The sequence below is a fragment of the Phycodurus eques genome, chromosome 20, assembly GCF_024500275.1.
Source record: "Phycodurus eques isolate BA_2022a chromosome 20, UOR_Pequ_1.1, whole genome shotgun sequence".
Lineage (NCBI taxonomy): Eukaryota > Metazoa > Chordata > Actinopteri > Syngnathiformes > Syngnathidae > Phycodurus > Phycodurus eques.
This window is the reverse complement of record NC_084544.1, coordinates 15,714,807-15,739,919: the sequence shown is the minus strand read 5'-3', so window position 1 is coordinate 15,739,919 and position 25,113 is coordinate 15,714,807. Positions and strand designations below refer to the sequence as shown.

The following is a 25,113-nucleotide window of genomic DNA, read 5'->3' as shown; positions in this document are numbered from 1 at the left end:
GAGGTGGGAGTTGAAACTCCTTCTGACAGGGGATTCCGCCAGACGTTCCCAGCAGACCCTCACAATACGTTTGGGCCTGCCACGTCGGACCGGCATCTTCCCCACCATCGGAGCCAACTCACCACCACGTGGTGATCAGTTGACAGCTCCGCCCCTCTCTTCGCCAGAGTGTCCAAGATATGCGGCCGCAAGTCCGATGACACGACGACAAAGTCGATCATCGAACTGCGACCTAGGACCGAGGACTCTCTCTTATATCTGGGTAGTGTACGTGTGGACACCCTTATGCTAGAACATGGTATTCGTTATGGACAAGCCGTGATGAGCACAGAAGTCCAATGACAGAACACTGCTCGGGTTCTGATCGGGGAGGGAGGAGGGGGGGGGGGGGGGGAGTTCCTCCCAATCACGCCCTTCCAGGTCTCACTGTCATTGCCCACGTGAGTATTGAAGTCCCCCAGCAGAACGATGGAGTCCCTCATTGGGAGTGTTCTCCAGCACCCCCTCCAAGGACTCCACAAAGGGTGGATACTCTGAACTGCTGTTTGATGCATAGCCACAAACAACAGTCAGGACCCGTCACCCACCCGAAGGCGGAGGGAGGCTACACTCTCGTCCACCGGGGTGAACCCCAACGTACAGGCGCCGAGCCGGGGGGCAATTAGTATACCCACACCTGCTCGCCGCCTCTCACCGTGGGCGAGTCCAACCAAGAGAGTCCAACCCCTCTCGAGAGGACTGGTACCAGAGCTCAAGCTGTGCGTGGAGGCGAGTCCGACTATATCTAGTCGGAACTTCTCGACGTCACACACCAGCTCGGGCTCCTTCCCTGCCAGAGAGGTGACATTCCACGTCCCTAGAGCTTCTGTAGCCGGGTATCGGATCGCCAAGGTCCCCACCTTCGGCCACCGCCCAGCTCGCACTGTACCCAACCCCTATGGCCCCTCCCACAGGTAGCGAGCCTATGGGAAGGGGGACCCACCTTACCCTTTCGGGCTGTGCCCCATGGGTGCAGGCCCGGCCACCAGGCGTGCCCACCTCCAGGCCTGGCTCAAGAGGGGCGTCCCGGTGACCCGCGTCCGTGCCAGGGAAACCTCAGTCCATTTTTTGTCGTCATCATAAGGGGTCTTTGAGCCGTGCTTTGTCTGGTCCCTCACCTAGGACCTGTTTGCCATGGGTGACCCTGCCAGGGGCATAAAGCCCCAGACAACTTAGTTCCTAGGATCATTGGGACACACAACCACAACCTCCCCGTCCCTAGGAATTTTCGTGCATGCGTATGTGGGTACCAAAATGTTTAAAATATGTAAACAGTATTTCTACATATTTGAGACAAAGATTACAACAGTGCACGTATTTACTTAAATCTTGAATTATGAAACCTTCCACAGTAATTAACATTCATCAACATTGCCGTCTGAGAGGCGCCGATGGTGTAGCTGGGGTTTTACCTCGGAGGTAAACATGGTGATGGTTAGTTGTTGTCTTTGTTTTTTCTTTTGCTTCAAAATTCCCCTGTACAAGGACATAACTCCGGCTCTTATTACGCGGAGTTACCACACGTTTCGCTTCCTTATTGAAGCAGTTCTGCGGACGATTGCTTGCTCTTTCTTGATGTACCGCGCTGTAGATTCATTCACGCCATAATGGCGTGACACAGATCCATAACTTCTGCCCTCTTTGATCATATCTAAAAGTTTCACTTTTTCGCTGATGGTCGTCATCTTCTTCTTCCTCTTGGGCGCCCCGGAGGAAGCTATCGCAGGGGCACAGCGCTTAAGCGGCAGTGTAAGGGCTTAACTAATCAGAAAAGGTTATCGCTTAAACAAAAAAGTAATCACAAACACAACACTAAGATACAGTATGTGAGACAGTCAACAGCGTGGACGAGACTGGCGAGACACAACGAGGGAAGATGCTGGGTGAGGCCGCGACGATGCGCGGCCAATCAGCTCACGGGATAAATCCACTCGTGCTCTCATTGGTCGATGTCACGCCGGGAACCAATCACGCGCCTTGTATGAGTGTCCGCGGCATGTACAGTACAGTAGAGGCATGTACAAAGCCTCTGAGTCAGCTCATAGGGAAAACTTCTCTCTCATGCATCAACATGAAACAACGCGTCTTTCCGCAATATTATGGCTGTATTTTTTCATTGTGATTTTTTTATGTATTTTTTTTTTTTTTTGCAATTGCGAATTAGTTGAATTCATAATAACTTTTTAAAATACATTTGCCATTGCATTTTATGGGTACAGCTGGAAAATATTTTTTCGCTTTTTTGTTTTTTTCGGCCTGTCACTTTCCCTTCAAGCCCCATAATTTCCTACCAATATCCTGTAAAAAGAAAAAAAGAAATACCACAAATTTCCCACATTACTTAAAACCCAGGTGTCAAACTCAAGGACAGATCCGGCCCGGCACTTGATTTTATGTGGCCCGCGAAGGCAAATCACATGTGTTAACTTCCATGATTCTTGTTAATATCCGCACCGAAATTTCAGTCATATATAATAAATGATAATGTTGAGATACTGCAAGCATTTTTGGTTTCAGTCATAACGGCCCCCTGAGGGAAACCATAACTACAATATGGCCCGCGACAAAAATGAGTTTGACACCCCTGACTTCAAATAATACAACTCACAAGCACACATGCAAGAATTGTAAGGATTAGCATGTTACACTCATTCCCAGATTTTTATTTAATTTTTTGCGCGGTACTTAGATTTAAAGAAGTCTTGTTTGGGCTCTATCCTAAATCTGATCAGGCTTTTTGTTTCTTTTGGCGTCTCTGTGGAGAAAACAAAAACGTGTTCGATAGTCCTTGGTTACTACATTATGTAACATTACTTTGGCCTTCCAGTTGAATTGACTCACACACACCCGACACTCACGGTTTGATAATGATGCGCCTGCCATCAACCAACCAGAAATTTGAAATAAGCAGAAATGTTTAAAAACACATACATTCAACATGTAACATAAACACACATTGAGAGCAAAAATGAATGTATGACTGCAAAAAGTTAAATTTGCAAGTCGTGATGAATTATGGAAACTGAATGGCTTGTCCATCATGATGCTAGTGAGTACTAGCCCAAACGGAGCATCCTAATCGTCGCCCAACCTCGCTGCTTTCAACTGCTTGGAGGTGGAATACTTGTTGCATGGTATTTTGTGCCCCCCAAGCTACCTACGGGCTGCAGCTCACACGGCACGATGCCGAGCCGCAAAGGTTAACCTGCGCCTCTCGTCCGTTGTCAACGCAGCATGTCACTAATCATCCTCTCCATGTCAGCGAATAAACTACATTTTTAGATAAGTATTGTACAACGAAGGACAGAGGATAAGACGAGACAGACGGGAAACTATGCAAATCGCTAAGCTAATCGCATGACGCCGCAAAACACAAAATTCAGTGCCGTCAAAAGTATTGGACCCTTCTCAAATTTGTATATTTTTGCAGTTTCCCCACTGGCAGCCGCAGCCGATGTCGTCGCTATGAGCGTCGTGGTGATGAGGAGGTCGGTGACCCTTGACCCGGACTTGGTAGCCTTGGGGGCGGGTCCGATGGCTTTGTAGATAGATGCAGTGGTATTCCCAGATGCAGGGGTGTTACCCTCAGGGGTGGCTGCCGGTGGAAAGGAAGTGGAGGCAGGCACCTCGGGCGCCCTTCCATCATAGGTGGGCCTGCAAACAGTGGCAGGCAGGGGTGCATAAGAGGGGGTAAATCCGCTGCTGTTTCTCGGGGCGTGAGCATCGGAGGTCGAGGAGGGAAGGTAATCTCCTTCAGGTCCGTTCCCTTGCATCCGCAGGGTCGAACGTTGAACGACAGGCTGGGTGGTGAATCAACAGGAGAGGCAGGGGACCCTCACGCTGGGACCTCCACGGCAGGACCAGGGGAGCATGTCGTATTTTTCTCGGGGTCGATGGCTGCGGCTCCTGAGGACCTGCCTCCTTGGCGGGTGCTCCCGCTGAGAGCGGGTTCCATATCTTTTGAGAGTCCTCCATTTGGCTCTAGGTGCAGGAAGACAAAGATCACCTAGCACATATATATATTTTGTACACATACTGTCTTATGACAAACAGGAAAAGTGGGCAGTAGGTTTTGAGGGCTAAATCAGCAATTGCTTTGTTTTCATTAGTGACTAACTTGTTGTGTCGAGAACAATACTGTATATTGGCACCAAACCATGGAATACAAATTAGTTCTAGTGAGCAAGCATGCAGCTCCGTCATCATTCTCTATCCAATAATGGTATTGCATTGGGATGCGGTGTGTCTGTATTGTCAGGCCTTTATATATCTGATTACTTTGACTAGCCCGATGCAACCGGTTAGTTTCAACCCAAAAGACATGTACATGTAATACCATAGGATATTCAGGGGAGTTGACTGAAACCCGCCCCCCTGGTAGGTATGTGTCTGATATGTCAAAGGAAGTGGGTCCAAATGGGAGTTCATTTAACGCTAACTGTAGAGTTTCGTTTTGCATTCTCTTATTTTAATTTTTTTTTGTTTTCTTCTCGCTCGTCTATGCCGATACCGACACTTGGCTGTTGGATTTCGGTCATTCATTAGGCGTTGCTACATCCACATTTTCAAACAGCTGACTCTCATCCAATTCGTACAGGCGGGTGGGTCGTCTTGTTGACAATATTACCGTATTTTCACGACCATAAGGCGCACTTAAAAGTCTTACATTTTCTCCAAAATGGACGGGTGCCTTATGTGTGCACCGAGTTCCAAAATCTGTAAATGTTGTTGTGTGACTATAATGAGCGCTCCGCTTGACTGACTGGGAGCATTTCCTGCCGACACGCTGCTTATATAGAGGAAGGCGGAAGTGACTGAGGACAGCATGCGGAAGTAAAGGGGGAAGGGTGCGCGTGAAGGAGGACGCTAAAGACACGCCCCCAGTAGGTATATAGTTCCGGTATGTGCATCGGTTTGGCTAAGGACCCCCGAAAATGGCACCTACAAAGAGACATGTTTACGAAGCACAGTTTAAACTGCAAGCTATTAGCTACGCGGTAATCGAGCAGCCGCAAGAGAATTCAAGATCAACGAATCCATGTTTCGCAAGTGGAGGAAGCAGGAAAACGAGCTTCGCCAAGTCAAGAAGACGAAGCTGAGTTTCCGCGGGAACGAGGCGAGGTGGCCCGAGTTGGAAGATCAACTCGAGCAAAGGATTAACGAGCAAAGAACAGCCACCATTCGACTGAGGCCAATAACGCAGAAGAAATGAAAATTTAATGTTTTTCAAGGAGGTCCGTCTTGGTGCTTTTAATTAATTAATGTATTCATTAATGAGTTAATTAATTAACTAATTAATCTAATGGCAGTGCGTCTTTCCAATTTAATTTGTAATGACTATCTGCTTTTATTTTTGCCAATTTGGCCTTCAAAGTGCCATTTGCGCGCTCCACTGCGCTTTGTTATTGGGGGTGATAAACACAGCCATACTTTTGTTTAATCCCCAACATTTTCCTTGTTATTTGTGTAATTTTTGCCACAAATGCAGGTCCATTGTCTGAATTAATGATGCCTGGAAGTCCAAACCTGGGGAAGATTTGTCTGCACAGGAATTTGGCCGCTGAAGCCGTAGGCACAGCTTCTATCCATCTGCTGAATCTGTCAACCACTACCAGAATATACCTGTAGCCCCTGATTTGCTCAATGTCAATGTGGTCCATCATTAGATGCCTGAAAGGGCCATCCGGCCTTGGAATGTGACATATGGGCGCTGGAAGTGCTTTGCGCACAATATGTTGAGCACAGACCTGACATTCAAACAAGATTTATCAACCATATCTGCCAAGTGAGGTGCCCACCACACAGATGAGACACCTCAATACCTCCCCCCTGCGCAATGGTCCGAACCGTGCGGATCAACAACAGGAATCCTGACGAGCGCTGTCGACAACACAAAATGACCCTCGGGGCCACGCCACAGGTCCTTCTGTGGGCCGTCCTGGGTGGTTTTGTGGGCGCCTCGTTTAAGATACGTACTGTGCTGGTAGACGCCGGATTTACGCCGGGCGTCAATCAGTGAACATGAGGTAGTGAGAGGCTCACAATCCTCCAAAACTAGAATGGGAGTAATAGTTTGCCTGGAGGCGGCACATTTGGCGGCTTCATCAGCAACGTTGTTGCCACGAGCAACAAAACTGATGTCCTGGGCATTGAATGATGCCAAAAGCTGAGGGCAACTTGACAGCAACAAGTAACGAGCCCACGGCTTCCCCATGTACTACTGGGGTGCCATCTGCCCTTTGTTGCCAAATTTGACCATGGATGTGACACACACTACAAGCATGAGCAGAGTCAGTATAGACATTCAATCTCTTGCCAACAGCCAGCCAGCAAGCAACAGTCAATGCAATTATCTCAGCTAGCTGTGCTGAGCAAGGCTGAGGAATCTTTTCTGCTTGTACCTCAGGGTAAGTATTATCATCCTTGAATTGCACCACAGCATTTCCTGCATGATTTCCAGCTACAGTACGTCCCTGAAACAGGTGTCATCAAAAAAATATTTAAGGACCGCAATAATGGGCTGCTTGTGTTGGTCATCTCTCAGTTTTAAAAAGATCGCTCTGGAGAGGATGCAAACATGAGGCGTGTCTTCACCGGGCAAAACCATTCACGTAGCGGGATTAACTATATCGAAGCGCCCACTCCTACATACACATTACCTCATAGCCTGTTCGTCTGGCCTGAGTTAACACAAACCGCGGGCTTGTTAGTAGGGCATGAAGTTGGTGAGACATGTACAGGATTACTGGGTTCCCCATTGTGACTGAAGCAGCTTTCTGAAATGCGTACACGGCAGCGGCTAGGCCCTGGTAGCAGGGCGGTAGTCCTGCATCGACATCGTCAAGTTTGGTGCGATAATAAGCCAGAGGTTACTTCCCTATTGGTGTATCCTGCATCAACACCGCACAAGCATATCCTGATTTTTTTCTGCCACATTCAACAAGAAAGGTTTAGAATAGTCCGGGTTGCCAAGCACTGGGGCTGTTGTAGGTCTCATTTGAGAGATAAAAAAAACTTTGTTTAGCATAGGCATCCGACTGGAGGGTGGCAATATGCAAATGGGAATCATTACAGTAAAAAAGAGGTTAATCTTTTTTTAATGTGCGTTTATGTCACGAGTAGTTTCGGATTTATGATATTAAATGTACTTCTAAATTATAGGTTCATTTTCTCAAGTGAGATAGCAGCAGTGACATCCTAATTCCTTTCCGGTCCCTGTTATGACTGTCTTAGTATTGTAGATAACAGTGTTTTCCTCTCTAAACGTGTGCTCATTTGCCTACTCTTTTACTCTTCAAAGATGGCTAATCTCTGGTATAACGCAGTGTACTGTACCACCAATCACTTATTTTGGTAGTTTGCGACTTCACGATAGCTGAGCAACGAGCATGGTGTCTTTCTCCTGTCTTATCCTCCGCCTGTCCTTCGTGATTTGACACTTGTCGAAAACTGTAGTTTATTCGCTGTAATGGAGGAGACGATTTGTGGCTTATGCTGCGCTGACATCATATTTAGCCGTGTTTTAGCCGGATAATAGCGTGCAACAAAGCATTCCACCCCCAAACGGTGGAAAGCAGAGACGTTGGGCGACAATAGGGACGCTCTGTTTCGGCTAGCAGCCGGTAGCATGACGACGGAAAAGCCACACGGTTCCCATTGTTACAGTTAAAAGAAAAACGGGTGGCACGGTGAACGACTGGTTAGCACATCTGCTTCACAGTTCTGAGGATCCGGAGTCAAAGCCGACCTCGCCTGTGTGGAGTTTGCATGTTCTCCCCTTTGCCTGCATGGGTTTTCTCCGTGTACTCCGGTTTCACGCACATTCTAAAACCATGCATTGCAGGTTGATTGAAGACTCTAAATTGCCCGTGAGTGCAAATGTTTGTTTGATTATGTGCCCTGCGATTGGCTGGCGACCAGTTCAGCGCCTAAAGATAGCTGGGATAGGCTCCAGAACGTTACAGAGGACAAGCGGTTCGGAAAATGGATGGACGGGCAGTAAAAAAGACGTTAATCTTTGTTATTAATGTGTGTTTATGTTACTAGTAGTATGTTGAATGTATGTTATGTTATGTATTTGTGCTTATTTTTTTTTTTTTCATGAATGGTTGATTCATGGCACTATGTCATTATCAAACGGTGAGTGTAGGGTGTGTGTAATGAAGTGACCTCCCAGTCAATTCAGCCATGCTCTATAAGGCATTGCTTGATAATAGGAAATGATTCTTTCCTCTGATGTGAACACATTCAGCGCTCAATATTTGACATATTATGCACGAGACATTTTATTTATATATTTGATGTATTTTTCTGTGTTTGGTCCCAGGTGGGAGGAATGGCTATGGTGCCAAACTTTGCAATATTTTCAGTACCAAATTCTCTGTGGAAACTGCCTGCAAGGAGTACAGACACAGCTTCAAACAGGTAGGAAATTATCCTGCAAATACAAAAACGGTGATTTCAATGTTTCTGGATATTCAGCAAAACGTCTTATGGATAAGTGTTGCCTACATTGTTTCCATGTGCTGCACCCAGACTTGGCAGAACAACATGAGCAAGTCTTCAGAGCCCAAGATCAAGTTCTTCGATGGAGATGATTTCACCTGTGTGACTTTCCAGCCAGACCTGTCTAAGTTTAAGATGGAGAAACTGGATAAGGATACAGTTGCTCTTCTAACACGCAGAGCATATGATGTGGCCGGCTCTTGCAAAGGTGTCAAAGTCACGCTGAACGGGAAAAAATTACCTGTAAGTCATTAACATTCTGTTCTATTTCCTCTTACTTTTTCCAGTTTATAGAAGCTGCGGATGTGAAGGTTACTCATGAACAAGTTCTAAAAGTTTTTGTTACGTATGGTTGCAAAATATTGGAATCTTCACCTGTTTCATAAAAAACTTTGTTTAATGTCCCCATTCCATCCACATACAAATATTACTGTTAAATGTGCACAAATATACATCTCTGAATGAATGAAGTGATCAATCAAGTACTGCAGCCCCACCTCCCTGTATGAATACTACATCACTTTATCCATCCATCCATTTTCTTCCGCTTATCCGAGGTCGGGTCGCGGGGGCAGTAGCTTTAATAGGGAAGCCTTCCTTCTCCCCAGCCACTTCAATCAGCTCTTCCGGGGGGGTCCCGAGGCCAGCCGGGGTACATCGTCTCTCCAGGGTGTCCTGGGTCGTCCCCGGAACACTTCACCAGGGAGGCGTCCAGGAAGCATCCCAATCAGATGCCCGAGCTACCTCATCTGGCTCCTCTCAATGCGGAGGAGTAGCGGCTCGACTCTGAGCCCCTACCGGATGACCGAGCTTCTCACCCTATGTCTAAGGGAGAGCCCGCACACCCTGCGGAGGGAACTCATTTCGGCCGCTTTGTGTCTGGGATCTTATTCTTTCGGTCACGACCCACAACTCGTGACCATAGGTGAGGATAGGAACGTAGATCGACCGGGAAATAGAGAGCTTCGCCTTTCGGCTTAGCTCCTTCTTTACCACAACGGATCGATACAAAGTCCGCAACACTGCAGACGCTGCACCGATCCGCCTGTCGATCTCCCGTTCCATTCTTCCCTCACTCCACTTGGGGCAGGATTTCATCCCCGACCCGGACAGGGTATTCCACCGTTTTCCGATTGAGGACCATTGTCTCAGATTTGGAGGTGCTGATTTTCATCCCAACCGCTTCACACTCGGCTGCGAACCGCTCCAGTAAGAGTTGGAGATCACGAGTTGATGAAGCCAACAGAACCACATCGTCTCCAAAAAGCAGTGATGCCATACTGAGGCCACCAAACCGGACCCCTCAGCGCCTCGCCTGCGCCGAGAAATTCTGTCCATAAAAGTTATGAACAGAATCGGTGACTAAGGGCACCCTTGGCGGGGACCAAACAACCCGTATCAGGGAATTCGACACCGGATTTCGGCCACCGCCCAGCTCACATTGCACCCAACCCCTATGGCCCCTCCCACAGGTGGTGAGCCCATGGAAAGGGGGAACCACGTTACCCTTTCGGGCTGTGCCCGGGCGGGGCCCGTGGGTGCAGGCCCGGCCACCAGGCGCACGCCTTCGAGCCCCACCTCCAGGCCTGGCTCCAGAGGGGGGCCCTGGTGACCCGCGTCCGGGCAAGGGAAAATGAGATCCAATATTTGTCATCATCATAAGGGGTCTTTGAGCCGTACTTTGTCTGGTCCCTCACCTTGGACCTGTTTGTCATGGGTGACCCTGCCAGGGGCATAAAGCCCCAGACAAATTAGCTCGTAGGATCATTGGGGGACACAAACCCTTCCACCACGATAAGGTGACGGCTCAAGGAGGGTTCATTCATTTGTTTCAGACATTTTTTAAAACAACGCTATGAGTTTCTTCCCATGCTTCTATACTGTGTTGGTGACAACAATGTCGCTATTACACTGTAATTGCTATTGTAAAACATCTGCTCTCCCCGTTGGCTGTAATCAACCGTAAGCAGCTGGTGGCAATGAGTTATGGCATTACAATTGTAAACTATGAGTTTCTTCCCATGCTTTTATACTGTGTTGGTGACAACAATGCCGCTATTACACTGTAATTGCTATTGTAAAACATCTGCTCTCCCCGTTGGCTTTAATCAACCGTAAGCAGCTGGTGGCAATGAGTTATGGCATTACAATTGTAAAATGTCGGTAAGAACTAATATTAAACCGATGTACCTGTCTTCACTCTTTCAAGGTTAATGGCTTCCGCAGCTATGTGGATCTGTATGTGAAAGACAAACTGGATGAGACTGGTGTCGCCCTGAAGGTGCTGCATGAGACTGTAAATGACCGATGGGAAGTGTGCCTCGCAATGAGCGAGAAAGGATTCCAACAAATCAGCTTTGTCAACAGCATCGCCACCACCAAGGTGTGTATAGCAATACTGTATTAGCATCGAAAACCGATGATGCAAACATACAACCCTCGACAAAAATTCACTAACATAGCTGAGAAAAATGTAAGTGTAGCTTGTGGTACTTTGTAATCGAAAAAATATATACTTGCACAAGGCTCGAATTTAGCAGTCTTCCATAACTAAAGTCAAAATTCTATTTTTGTCCTCATGAAACACATTGAATAGCAAAACTCCGAATCACAGATTGCTTGCCGTGCTTGACGAATGCATGGACGTGACAACGCGATTACGTCATCACCGAAAAGGTGGAAGTGAAGTGAAGGTTGGTTGCTGGCGCGGGAATGGCAAAGCCGGAATGATAAGAAAAATGCAAGAGCAAAAGACCGGACATGTGACGTCACGTATGGTTGTAACTCGGCTTTACACGATCAGGATCTTTGGGGCCGATCACCGGTCAGCAAGTTTAAAAAAACGATAACCGATCACAAGATGGAGCAATATGTCTATTTACATGACTTGTTCATTTATTGTTTATACTTGTGTACTGTATACTGTATCCATCCATTTTCTGTACAGCTTATCCTCACAAGGGTTGCGAGGCGTGCTGGATGCCAGTCCGCCCCAGCTCAAATTCTTCTCTAGCATTTTAGACAAAAGTTAAAACACCAATGACCCCTAGGGGCCATTCAAGGATTGGCCACTGACATAAGTTTAGGTCAAATCAGCATGACAGAAATAACTAACTTGCTGTCATTAAATTACTTCATTGCAATTAAATTACTTTAATTAAATACTCTTAATGACATGCTTACTCTAACTTTCTCACAGACTGGCTATATGCACGGGTGTTGTCCAGAGTTTGAGTCCGTTTGACACCCCCCCTGCGTCGTTTGTACGCGGCATGTTCCTCCTCGTGTACATTCCTCACGTGCTCGATCAAATTTGTGTTGAAGCATTTAGATGATTGAGATAGCATTTGTTAAATTAAACGTCATTCAGTTCTTCAGTTGTGCACAGACTGCAAATAACTTACGTGTTGTTTGTCTGAGACGCCGCAAAATAGTCCCACACCGACGACGTGTTTTTTCACCGACAAGATTGAAAAAACTTTAGTGGCCGTCAGATAGTTACAGTACTGCGCAACATGACAAGTGACAAGGCTAAAAATAAACTAGCTTTTGGATTCATACGCGACGAAGACGCGGAGTTAAATGTCTCGGATCGGCGACTTATGACATGAAAGCCGATCAGCATAAAATGCGAATTATCGGCTGACACCGATAACGCCGATCAGGTCAATGTAAAGTCTAGTTGTAACACGGACCTTTCTCTCCGCCGAAGACGGCGATTATGACGGCTGAACCCCATATTACTCTACAGTGCAAAATTATTGTTTTGTAGTTTTGTTTGTGGCCTAAAATGCCTAGTATAGTACAGAATTATTGTAAATAAATATAAAAAAGCTTCAAAATGTTTGAAAGTTTTACATTTTATCCAAACATACCATGCCGTTGTGCTTGGTCATGACATTGTGGATGTTCAGTACTCATCTTAGATGACTTGCTTTCATGAGCCGCAAGGAATTAGTGTGCTTCCTAGTTCCAAACGGCTTGACGGGGGAAAAAACTACCAAAAATAGCATGTTCCAGACTCCAAAGACTTGTTTTGTATTCGTCAGAGCCATGGCGCACTCTCTACAGTAGACCAGTGATTCCCAACCAGTGTGCCGTGACACATTAGTGTGCCATGAGCGATCTTCAGGGGTGCTGTGGGAAATTTTAAAAATGTTTATTCAACTGCTCAAAAAATGATTCATTTACAAAAAATAATATACCTTTTTTCCTCTATTTATGCCAGTGAGGCCTAGTGACAGACAGAACAAATGAATGGTCTTCTATGAGATGGCACAAAGTACATACAGTCATTAATGTGGTTAGTGTTTGTGATACTGTGAGACGTTTATGCGGATTTCGTCCCAATTCATTGTGATGTAAAGTTGCTACGGTGACGTTTTAGCTCAATGTTGAACTTTTTTTTCGGTCATCGGCTCTTACCTTGGTTTGAAGACTATAGAAACGCTAAAAGCCATCAGTGCAAAAGTGCAACCAACCGTTTACCTTGTGAGCTGTCTCAATGTTAGCATAGACATTTTATTGTTTCACTCACCCAATTGACTGAGAGTTGACTTCACTGAAGCTTCACGCGTCGTAGGCTGAGGCTCGGAGTGCGTCAGACGCTACACATCGTGAAAGTCTCCTTTGCACAATATAATCTTATTCCAAATGTTGCACTGAGACGACTGGTCATTCATTTTAACAAAGGTAAGACACACTTTTGTTCGCCGCTGTCGTGGGGCACAAGCACGTCGTGCGCGTTCTCCTTCGTTGGTTTTTGTCCCTTCTTCGTCAGTTTGCGCCATTTCTTCGCGTCCGGAGGACTTGGCATCAAAAGTGGGAACCGAAATTTTAAGATTTTAACCATTACGGGAGAACCGGAACGTGAGCCCCGGTTCCAGTCGGTTCTCGAGTCTCGATGCCCAACCCTAACTATTATGGCATGGGCATCAACCCAGGTTTTGGTGCTTCTGGCAGTATGGGCAGGGGCCAGGTCCTGCTGGAAGATGAAATCTGCATCTCCATACAGATCCTCAGCAGAAAGACTCATGAAGTCCTCTAAAGCATTCTGGTGGACTGTTGCTGTGACATTGGATTTGAGAAAGATAGTATACCAACACCTTATCATTTCCATGATCTTACAATTTTGTGGAAAGGGTCTGTCGTGGGGCGGCACGGTGGCCGACTGGTTAGAGCGTCAGCCTCACAGTTCTGAGGTGCGGGGTTCAATCCCCGTCCCCGCCTGTGTGGAGTTTGCATGTTCTCCCCGTGCCTGCGTGGGTTTTCTCCGGGCACTCCGGTTTCCTCCCACATCCCAAAAACATGCATTATTTGGAGACTCTAAATTGCCCGTAGGCATGACTGTGAGTGCGAATGGTTGTTTGTTTGTATGTGCCCTGCGATTGGCTGGCAACCAGTTCAGGGTGTACCCCGCCTCCTGCCCGATGACAGCTGGGATAGGCTCCAGCACGCCCGCAACCCTAGTGAGGAGAAGCGGCTCAGAAAATGGATGGATGGATGGAGGGTCTGTCGTGGCGAGACCAATGTAAAGATCACTGCATCTGCATCACTGCAGATGCTGCACTGATCCGCATGTCGATCTCCCGTTCATTCTTCAACTGGAAAAGTGTCTGACTTACTGCCAGCAATGTGGACCAGACTCTGACACTGGTTTTAGAGGGACCGAACATCCTGTATCAGGGGGTTTGGTATACTGGTATACTGGTATTGGTATATATACCATACTCCAGAGCACTGCCCACAGGACTCCCCGAGGGACACGGTCAAACGCCTTCTCCAAGTCCACAAAAACACATGTAGACCTGTTGGGCGAATTCCCATGCACCCCTGAGGCCTCTCCACCGAGGAGCTTTTTAACTGCCTCAACCGTCCTGAGTCAAGGTCACTATACACAGTGTTGATGGTGCACTGCTTCCCCCTCCTGAGACGCCGGATGGTGGACCAGAATTTCCTCAAAGCCGTCCGGAAATCGTTCTTCATGGCCTCACCGAATTCCTCCCATGTCTGAGTTTTTGCTTCGGCGACAACCAAAGCTGCATTCCGCTTGGCTAGCCGGTAGCCATCAGCTGCCTCAGGAGTCCCACAGGCCAAAAGATTACTCCTTCTTCAGCCTGACGGCATCCTTCACCGCTGGTGTCCACCAACGGGTTCGGGGATTGCCGCCACGACAGGCACAGACCGCCTAATGTCCACAGCTCCGGTCGGCCGCCTCGGCAATGGAGGCGCGGAACATACTCCAGTCAGACTCAATGTCCCCCGTCCTCCCCCGAGACGTGGGTGAAGTTCTGCCGGAGGTGGGAGTTGAAACTCCTTCTGACGGGATTCTGCCATACGTTCCCAGCAGACCCTCACAATACGTTTGGGCCTGGCAGGTCAGACCGGCATATTCCTGCACCATCGGAGCCAACTCACCATCAGGTGGTGATCAATTGAGAGCTCCGCCCCTCTCTTCAACCGAGTGTCCAAGACATGCGGCCGCAAGTCCGATGACACGACCACAAAGTCCATCATCGAACTGCGGCCTACGGTGTCCTGGTGCCAAGTGCACGTGTGGACACCCTTATGTGTGAACATGGTGTTCGTTATGGACAATCCGTGGTGAGCGCAGAAGTCCGTTAACAGAACAACACTCTAGTTCTGATCGGGGGGGCGTTCCTCCCAATCAAGCCCTTCCAGGTCTCACTGTCATTGCCCATGTGAGCATTGAAGTCCCCCAGCGGGACGATGGATTCCCTTGCGGGAGCGCTCGCCAGCACCTCCTCCAAGTACTCCAAAAAGGGTGGGTACTCGGAACTGCTGTTTGGTGCATTGGCACAAAAAACAGTCAGGACCTGTCCCCCCACCCGAAGGCGGAGAGAGGCTACCCTCTTGTCCACCGGGGCGAACCCCAGTGTACAGTTGCCGACCCGGGGGGCAATAAGTATACCTACACCTACCCGGCGCCTCTCACCGTGGGCAACTCCAGAGTGCAAGAGAGTCCGACCCCTCTCGAGAGGACTGGTATCAGAGCCCAAGCCGTGTGTGGAGGCTAGCCTGACGATATTTAGTCAGAACTTCTCAACCTCACACACCAACTCAGGCTCCTTCTCTGCCAGAGAGGTGACATTCCACATCCCAAGAGCCAGCTTCTGTATCCGGGGATTGAATCGCCAACATCCCTGCCTTCGGCCACCGCCCAGCTCACACTGCACCCGACCCCTATGGCCCCTCCCTCAGGTGGTGAGCACATGGGAAGGGGGACCCACGGTACCCTTTTGGGCTGTGCCCATGGGTGCAGGCCCGGCCACCGGGCGTTCGCCTTCGACCCCCACCTCCAGGCCTGGCTCCAGAGGGACTCCGGTGACCCGCGTCTGGTTTATATATGTGCGTGTGTGTGTGTGTGTGCGTGAGTGTGTGTGTGTGTGTGTGTGTGTGTGTGTGTTTTATATATTATATATATATATATATATATATATATATATATATATATATATCTCGCAGGGGATCATGGGAGATGTGGTTAGCTACTCAGATGGGCTCACTTAATAGTGCCAGAAGAAACAAACACTGTTTGATACTCTTATGATCGATCCCCTGTGACGTCACAGAGGAAAATTTAACCAAATAACGCTTAACATCTTCATCATTAAAAGTGCTAAAAAACACAAACTCGCACATCATTATAAAATCCAATGCCTTATTTCGTAGTATTGATAAACTCGATTGATTGTATCCTTTTAAAAGGGATTTACATCGATATATTTACGTCCGGAAGGCGAACTTGCCGAGCATCCAGTCGTAGGAATAGAAATCAATCGTAGGAATATAAATCGATCCTTCAATATAATGAATAAATCGTTACAACACTAGCACCCACTGTACAAAATATACTTCAAAAGAGATGCAAGTGTTTCTGAAGGCAAATAAATAGAATCATCTTTCATGACCGTGTCAGTTACTTCATCTCAAACCTGTTTAGTCTTTCTGATTTCAAAACTGAAAACAAATTCCCCACCAAAAGTAGAAATTGATGATGGGCACAGTTAAGGGTCAAGTAATGTGTACATAGAAAGCCAGATAGAATGTGCTTATGATCAGGATGCCCTTGACTTCAAACTTTCATTCAAGTATTGAAAATGTTTCTAGTGTATATTTATGTTGCTTGGTCCAAACACCCTTAAAGCTCTCAAAAGTATATTTTCATGAAAACCCTTAAAGTTGAAGTGCGTTATTTCAATGCTGTGGCGTATCGTAACAAAATGTTACAAAGTGCAACTGTCTAACTTAATACCTAACTGTAACGTTTACATACAATTTTGCATTCGAGCTGCCACTCACTTTAGTCCTCCTGAACATTTATGCCTCCTACCCCTTTATTATTTCGCAGATTGAAGGTTTTTGTAACTCTTAAGTGTTTTGTTCCAGGGAGGTAGACACGTTGACTATGTGGTGGATCAGATCGTGTCCAAACTTATTGAAGTGGTGAAGAAAAAAAACAAGGCAGGAGTGTCTGTCAAACCTTTTCAGGTGGAGTAATGCATGATTTTAACATGACCATTTTAAAATTCTATTTCTCTCACGTTACTGACCCGAAAGGACATATCTTCGTCTCCTTAATACTGCAGGTTAAGAACCACATTTGGGTTTTTGTGAATGCACTGATTGAGAATCCCAGCTTTGACTCCCAGACAAAAGAAAACATGACCCTACAGACAAAAAGCTTCGGTTCCAAATGCCTTCTGTCGGACAAGTTTATCAAGGCTGTAAGTGCAGTTATGAATTGCTTTCAGCTTCCTACGTAATTGCAGGTGCCAAAAAAAAACCAAAAAAAAACACTGTTGAGTTGATATTTTGTCTTTGTCATCCACAGGCAACAAATTGTGGGATTGTTGAGAGTATACTCAACTGGGTGAAGTTTAAAGCACAGACACAGTTGAATAAAAAGTGCTCATCTGTGAAGCACAGCAAGATAAAGGGCATCCCCAAGTTAGATGATGCCAATGATGCTGGTGGGTTTTCACTGCAGAATTATTTCATGTGTGGAATTGTTCCTTTTATAGGTGGAGTTTGCGGTTTTCAAACTATTAGGAAGATTCATTCCACCTCGAGCCTTATATAAAGAGAGTATGGCCAACTGGGTTTGAGACTGTTTGCTTTGCGATTGGTCAAAAGCCCCTCATGTGACTACAGGACGCTTTGGAACCGACATCTGCGTGTCTCATTAGAAAGCAGTACACTATCGCTTGGTAGCACGCACATGACGGGATGACGGGAGGCCTGGAAACCCAACAACTGCATTTTGTACGAGGTAAGATTTAGCAAGTTGGAGGTGACAAGTGCGTGTACTGACGGACCATATACGTAGCAGGGGCGGCAAATTGGTGCATGTTTCGTTCAAAATTCTAGAACACGCCTATTTTGTAATTGTTTTTTTTTTTTTTAAATTGAAAGTCAAGTCGTTCAAGTCCAATGAATAAACACACAGTTATGGGAACTTTGACAACAGAGTTGGGAAGAACTTTGAAGAATATTTGATTTTCATTTTAGAGCTAATGCTCTGTGTTCAGCTGTTATATTTGCCCAAGTTGGCTACTTTAATCAGTCAGGGGGCTAATGAGAATGCTTTTTTGTTTGTAGGTTGAGTCCACGATTTCTTTTGTAACTTGAATAGTTTCGTTGTTCTGTGCTTTTCAATTTGAAAAAAAGCTGGAAAAATGGATTTGTTCTCAAACCTTTGACCAGTAGTGTATGTCATTGCAATTAGTATTACGATTAATGCTTCATTTGAAAACATTGGCAAAATTCCTTAACCCATGCAATCCTGTACAATGCAGGCTTTAATGTCCTGTCTAGCTTTTTCAAATATTTTTTTGAAGGATCATTTTGATGACACGCAACATGTTTGGTGCAGAGCTGATGGCCTGAGGAAATTGATCCCGAATGTTGTGCCAACACTGTTCGCGTCCACGCCACTTAAAAACCGTGCGGCCTCGGAGACGTCTTGAGAAGCAGAGATCGCAGTCGTCGTCTCATCTGTCAAAGAGGATACGTATGGAACATTTGTATTTTCTTTTTTTCACTGGCAAAAAAAAAAAAAGGGCGATCAACAAAACAACGCTCTTCCCATTCAAAGTACATCTAAGTACTAACACTGCAATTTAATTTTTATATGGAAGCATCTGCTCCTGGATTGGCCCGCCTGTCAAATATTAAAAGTCAATGTGGCCCCTGAGCCAACACCTTTGCCCATCCCTGTTCTAGTACAAATATTTGGCAATCCCTTATCCCTTAGGATTATGGGAAAGAATTATGCAGTAGTATGATACTTTTTTATTACTTTTCATAATTTTGGTGTTGTACATGAGTATTTGACGAGTTGTTTGTTTACGTAAGTGTATTTTCAATTTCAATTTTTGTCATTTTGTGTGCAGATGACAAGCCAGAGGACCAACTTGTGCCCAGTGGCTTTTCTGCAGAGAAGTGCAATGAGAGATTGAAAGTTCTTGGCCAAGGAAAGAAGGGAGGAAATGAACTTGAAAGGAAAAAAAAAGGATAGAGGTGAACGTTTCGAAGGTGTTCAACAACGATCAGCTTGACAAACTCAATCAGGCAAGTCAGCGAGGAAAGAAATGGACTGCTGACACAAACCTTTCGGCAGCCGTGCGGTAAGTTCAGCACTGCGGTACCTGGTTGAATGTGAAGCACATGATGACTCACTACTCACCACGGACTGGCGCATAAACTTCATGGTCGGACAACGTCGAGTAGACACCCCATGGCGGCACTCAGCAAGTGGAATCAACAATCCTACGAAACCGTCTGCAATCGACCGTATATGACCATCAGAAAACAGGGCCGCTGGAAGCCAGTCCAGACAGGAGTGGTCCTCCCAACGTCAACAATCATTACCCTTCAATCTGAGCTTCTCACCACAGGTCGCGTGTATTTCTTAACATCAAGGTTCACCCAAGACTGCCTCGAAAACCTCTTTGGATGCACCCGAATGAAGGATCCTGTCCCGACAGCTCTTGATTTTAGACGGGCACTGAAGATTTGAGAAATGCCCCTCAAAAAGCAGTTACCAGGAGGAAGACCGCACTTTCCTTGCTGAATTTCTTCATCAGGATCCCATGTTCAGAGAGTCACGACAGCATTTCACCTGTTAGTCCCGTCATTGATGAGGATCCAGAGAACAACAGCCTACACAATGTCATAGTCAAGAAAATGAAGAATGCGTGTTCAAACTGTATCGAATCAGTATGGGTTGAAATCCAAAATCACAACTCGCTCACGAGTTAACATCACCAAAAAGAAATGGAAGGATGGTTGCAGGATCTGCTGTTCGGAGGAATGCATGAAGCTGTTTTGACAGGGCTCAATTCCTCTTCAGGTCATCTCAAATTAAGTTGGGAAGGGAAAAATGTGTTTACATCAAGACTCGCCGAGCAAGCAGAAGCTCTCACAAGGGACATTGACCTGCCTTGCTGTCACGGAATTAAGAACATTCCCCTTGCAAAATTCCTCACAGCAAGATTGCACTTGAGGGGAAGAAGCAAGCAAAGATACGCAAAGGACAAACTCACACAATCCAAGTCAACTGGTGAACTTGGCAGCAAGAGCATGCCTGTAAAAAAAAAAAAAAAAATAGTTGTGCAAATAAATTGTATGTATTTTTGAAAACATTGAATAAATTGTTGTGAAGCAATACTTTTTTTTCGGATGTCACAAAGTAATCACAATTATTCTATTTGTGAGGGTTGCTGTAAATGGTTGGAGAAAATTGATATTCTAAAATGTTCAATACAAAACTACACATCCTATTAATATCCTTGATTAACTAATAATGGCAGTATTTAGAAATTGTGGGTTTTCTCACACACCTCCCACATCCCCAAAACATGCATGCTCGGTTGATTGAAGACTCAAAATTGGCCGTAGGTGTGAATGTGAGTGCGACTGGTCGTTTGTTTCTATGGGCCCTGCGATTGGCTGGCGACCGGTTCAGCGTGTAGCCCACCTCTCGCAAAGAGTTAGCTGCGATAGGCTCTGGCAAAATAAGCGGTACGGAAATTGGATGGAGGGATCACACCGCAACATTCTTGTACACGTGGCGCTTATCACTTAATAAAAAGTCTGTACGCTTGGACACCTCAAATGAAGACATTATTCTCAAATTTGTACACAAGGGGAAGCTATTTCAACCAACATGGCACCTGTCGCTGAGTTGGCCATACTCTCTTGATATCGGAATCTGACTGAACTAACAACTTAACAACTAATCATAGTAAGTGGTAGTTCAGCAATGCAGACATTGACGAGTCTTGTCTTTTTCGTACCCGTATTCAAGGGGGCAAACACTCCTCAGAATGCACTCTCATCCTCACTGAGGGCGATTCAGCAAAATCTCTTGCTGTGTCTGGACTCGGCGTGATCGGGCGCGATCGCTATGGTGTATTCCCGCTGAGAGGAAAGATCCTAAATGTACGCGAAGCAACCCACAAACAGGTATGCATTGGATTGAATCGAATTCACCTTCAATTACTGTATGTTTGTACATGATAGCACTTAGTCGTGATGAGCAGACCATTGCATGGTGGGAAAAAGTGTCAATGTCGGAAGTGGAATTGCAAAAAGGAAAACAATTTCCCCTATTCCAAACAACTTCATGAGTTTACTACAGTGGACCCCCGCATATTCGCGGTTCAGCATTCGCGAATTCACCTATTCACTGACTTCATTTTATTTTGACCTATCACCCATTATTTTCGGAAACACCCGCTTATTCGCTTTTAAAAAAAACAAAACATTTTTTACCCAATTTTCTGCTTATTTTTTTTATTTTTTTATTTTTTTTTTTGCACGGTAATCATGGGAGCGCATCAATTGGAGATTTTCGTTATGCGCAGTCAGGCTCGTCTCTTTTCCCCACAAATAGCGGGGGTCCACTGTATTTACAAAATCCGAGAAAAAGCGGCACCAATATTGTATTTGTTATTTTCATGGACTAATGTGATGAGTCTGTTTTCATGATTTGCTCTTCGTTATTTACTGGAATAAATTGCTTCATAAACATTTAGTATTTACAACCTATTGTTTGCTGTTGCTTTACCAACAGATCATGGAAAACGCTGAAATCAATAACATCATCAAAATCGTTGGGCTCCAATACAAGAAGAGTTACGAAGACCCAGAGTCCCTGAGGAGTCTGCGCTACGGCAAGATCATGATCATGACAGATCAGGTGGCCTACCGAATGGATGCACTCTCTGCCGGTTCCGTTTCTAGTATTCCATTCACTTATATAGTTGTAGTTTTCCTGTTTCTTTTCTATCTTAGGATCAAGATGGGTCCCATATAAAAGGTCTGCTCATCAACTTCTTTCATCACAACTGGCCATCCTTGTTGAAACACACATTCCTGGAGGAATTTATCACACCCATTGTCAAAGTAAGGCACATACTGGTAATATGTTTCATTGTTGTCTTAGGGACACTGGAGAACTATGTAATTCTATTCTACATTGGTACACGCTAATATTACAACGCACTCTTGTGAACACTACTGTAGGACACTGTATTGAATGGATATTCATATTCAGGCCAAAGTAAGACCAAATCCCACGCAAATGTTAAAATCGCAGGCCGAAAGTCACAGGTAAACCAGGGGACTAAATAATAATAAAACAAATCAGTACAGTATAGAAAGATTTCTCGACTGACATTTCGAGACACTTTTCCTCGGACGTTAAGCGAAGACATTTTGGAGCTATTCAGTTGGACAAGTATCCTTGAGATGTATCCTTCTTTCTTTGTTTTTATTTTCATTTTTTTACACCACTTGTATGATGTGGCAGCGATGGGAGTAAGTATCATATGTCTGAAAGTCTCAGGCAAGTCCCAAGTCACTGCGGTGGAAAAAGATCAAGCAAATCAAGTCGAGTCGCCACTAAATTTCAAGCAAGTCCAGTCAAGTCATTTCTTGGAAGTCATACAGTCTTGCTCCAGTCACAACGTATATTGGAGTGGTAATCATTTTTTCCCCCACAAATCATAACACTTAAAAAAAGTATGACAACAACTGAGATTATCATTGATTGAATTTATTGCACTGACTTGTTTTGATCTGTATTTCAAACTCAATTGATCTTGCTTCGTTTCTGAACAAACAGTGCTGTGTACCTTGTGATGACAGCCTCGTCACTCCTACGGTTCGAAACGAGAACACCATTAAGCAACGACCAAGACTGTTTTCTGTTGGTCCAATATACGGTAATTAGATGTGTACCTAATGGGCTGATGGCGCATGAAAGCGATTCATAATTAAGGGACTAATACATGACATAAAAATACATGACAATCCTTCCAAAAAAAGTAATGTGAACAAAATGTGCATTCCTCCTGAGTCCTCTAAGCACTGACTGGACAATTGACAGTTGTCGTTAGATTGAAGGTTATGCTTCGTAAAGCGGTTGTCTAAATTTGAAAAACAGTTTTACCACAGACGACACAACAGATGACATTTTAATGGTCAAACTTGAATCAACACGTTCATTCGTATAAAAATTATATTCACGCATCCCTTTGTACTGTACATACTAATACTGGAACGCACTTTTGTCAACATTTTCGATCGTAATGCAAAGTGATCCCGTACTAGTAGACCCACAAACCATCTGGCACCTTTCGTCATGCCTGCAAACGTCACGCAAACGTTTGTCGCGACGGATTCAATGTCGTTCTTTAAAGGTCAGATGACAAAGATGTTATGGGGTCAGTTCAAATTGATATTTGCATTGTTTATATGTTATGTAATAAATGCACGTACCTTCGAGCAAGTTTTCAACCATCCATCCATCCATCCATTTTCAACACCGCTTAGGGTCGCGGGACGCCGGAGCCGAGCCCAGCTGACTTCGGGCGAAAGGCGGACTACACCCTGAACTGGTCGCCAGTCAGTCGCAGGGCACATATAGACACGGACAACCATTCGCACTCACATTCACACCGTCACTGAGTGGGAACTGAACCCACGCTGCCTGCACCAAAGTCAGGCGAGTGTACCGCTACACCATCAGCGACTAGTTTTCAACCATAGTTGAGCTAAAAAATGAGGTTTTTATGACGCATATTGAGTCCTCCCCGAACATACGGGAAGCTCGAGACACCGGGGTGTGGTTACTCTATCCACCGCAAGGGCTACCAGAAGTGACGTTGCAATCGCCAAACACGGCGCGCTACGCTCTATACGCAATGGCGAGCAACGTGTTGGAATATGTGGAAGAGGATTTCAACATACGGGAGCACCCGACTGAACTAGGCATGGTCGAAGCGTACATGTCCGAGCCGATCAGACAGTGACGACGACGAGCGGCCAAGTCGAAAGTTGCGCAACAGAAAAAGAAAGTATTATATGTTCATATATGTTGCAGTGACACGGCACAAGCTTTTACATAGTATGCAGTATTCCTATACACTGTGTGCCCCTCGCTCGAGTTGCATTATAACACGCCGCACACAAAGTCTTTGCTGTGTGTCTGTTGGCTTGTCATATAGGCAAAGGTACAGACGACTGTACTGAAAAGTACTGCGTGGGTCTTTTTTCCCCTACTCCCCAGTGCATAGTAACCATAATAGAGTCGTAGGTATATACAAGGAAATGCTCATCTCTTGTCTGCATCGTGGCGGCTGCGATATTTAGTTTTCTTGCTGGCGGTGGAGGTCCCGATGGCCGTAGGAAAAATAGTTGGCGCCGCAGGTGGTTTCAGCCTCTGCCTAACTACGCCTGTGTATCCAATGCTTTCTCAAAACACATGAATTAAGGGGAAAATACTGTTTCCGGGCCCTGTGTGAAGAAATAATTTGAGCCCCTTGTGAAATCATGAATTCATTGTGGCTAATCACAGTTTTTGGTTAATTTTCACTGATCACTCCCAAGCCTGAGTACATTCAGACCTCTTCAATCAAGAAACCAGCTAAACAGAATCTTTCCCGATAAAGTTCACTCAGACAAAAGCTGCAAGAAAATGACAAGATCCAAAGAAATTCCAGAACAGTCTAAAAATAAATTGACATCTGAGGAAGCGACTGCAGACCCCGTTCCTGCTCTTCGTTAGATGCGACAGGCTCCCCTTCCTGCTCCTCGGCAGCTGCGGCAGTCTCCCGTCCCGGCTCCTCAGGAGCTGCGCCTGCCTCCCGACCTCGCTCCAGCGGCGCTCGTCCAGCGGCCGCCACCAGACCCTATTGCCTGGCCCTTGCATTACCATTGGGTTCAGCACCGTGGCCGTCCACCTGAGTGGCCCTGTACAGACCCTTGTGCTTGGCGTCCTGGCCGACCTCCTGAACTGCCCAGCCAAGCGCCTCACCTTGGGTGGCCTGGACGGCCACCAGACTGAGCCTGAGGGGGAACCGTAGGAAGAGCCATTATCCTCACATGGAGAAAACATGGAACACTGGTGAAACCTTCCCACGGGTGGCCGGCCTACAAAGATTATCTCAAGGGAACAGCAATGACAAAGGAACTGCAGGCCTCCCTTACCTCAGTTAAGGTCAGTGTTCACGACACAACAATAAAGAAGACACTGAGCAA

The 25,113-nt window shown here is 45.9% G+C and overlaps 1 protein-coding gene and 1 long non-coding RNA gene across 6 annotated transcripts in view; both read left to right on the top strand.

Annotated features, from left to right (window-relative positions):
• top2b (DNA topoisomerase II beta) overlaps window positions 1–25,113 on the top strand; it is a 132,114-nt gene that overhangs the window by 23,670 nt on the left and 83,331 nt on the right. For 4 of the 5 annotated variants that reach the window (XR_009767230.1, XM_061664132.1, XM_061664135.1 and 1 more), the window contains 9 exons: window positions 8,366–8,463; window positions 8,575–8,787; window positions 10,754–10,927; window positions 16,954–17,055; window positions 17,154–17,291; window positions 17,399–17,537; window positions 20,876–21,033; window positions 21,644–21,769; window positions 21,865–21,975. Coding sequence is in view for 4 of the 5 variants with exons in the window: in XM_061664132.1 (XP_061520116.1) it covers window positions 8,366–8,463; window positions 8,575–8,787; window positions 10,754–10,927; window positions 16,954–17,055; window positions 17,154–17,291; window positions 17,399–17,537; window positions 20,876–21,033; window positions 21,644–21,769; window positions 21,865–21,975 (1,259 nt within the window). In the remaining variant the exon portion in view is untranslated. The remainder of the gene's footprint in view (window positions 1–8,365; window positions 8,464–8,574; window positions 8,788–10,753; window positions 10,928–16,953; window positions 17,056–17,153; window positions 17,292–17,398; window positions 17,538–20,875; window positions 21,034–21,643; window positions 21,770–21,864; window positions 21,976–25,113) is intronic. The other variant, XM_061664134.1, reaches the window with a different exon arrangement.
• On the top strand, window positions 17,556–20,175 carry LOC133395355 (uncharacterized). The gene is made up of 3 exons (XR_009767231.1): window positions 17,556–17,836; window positions 18,440–18,577; window positions 18,960–20,175. It is a non-coding gene; the product is annotated as an uncharacterized LOC133395355 (long non-coding RNA).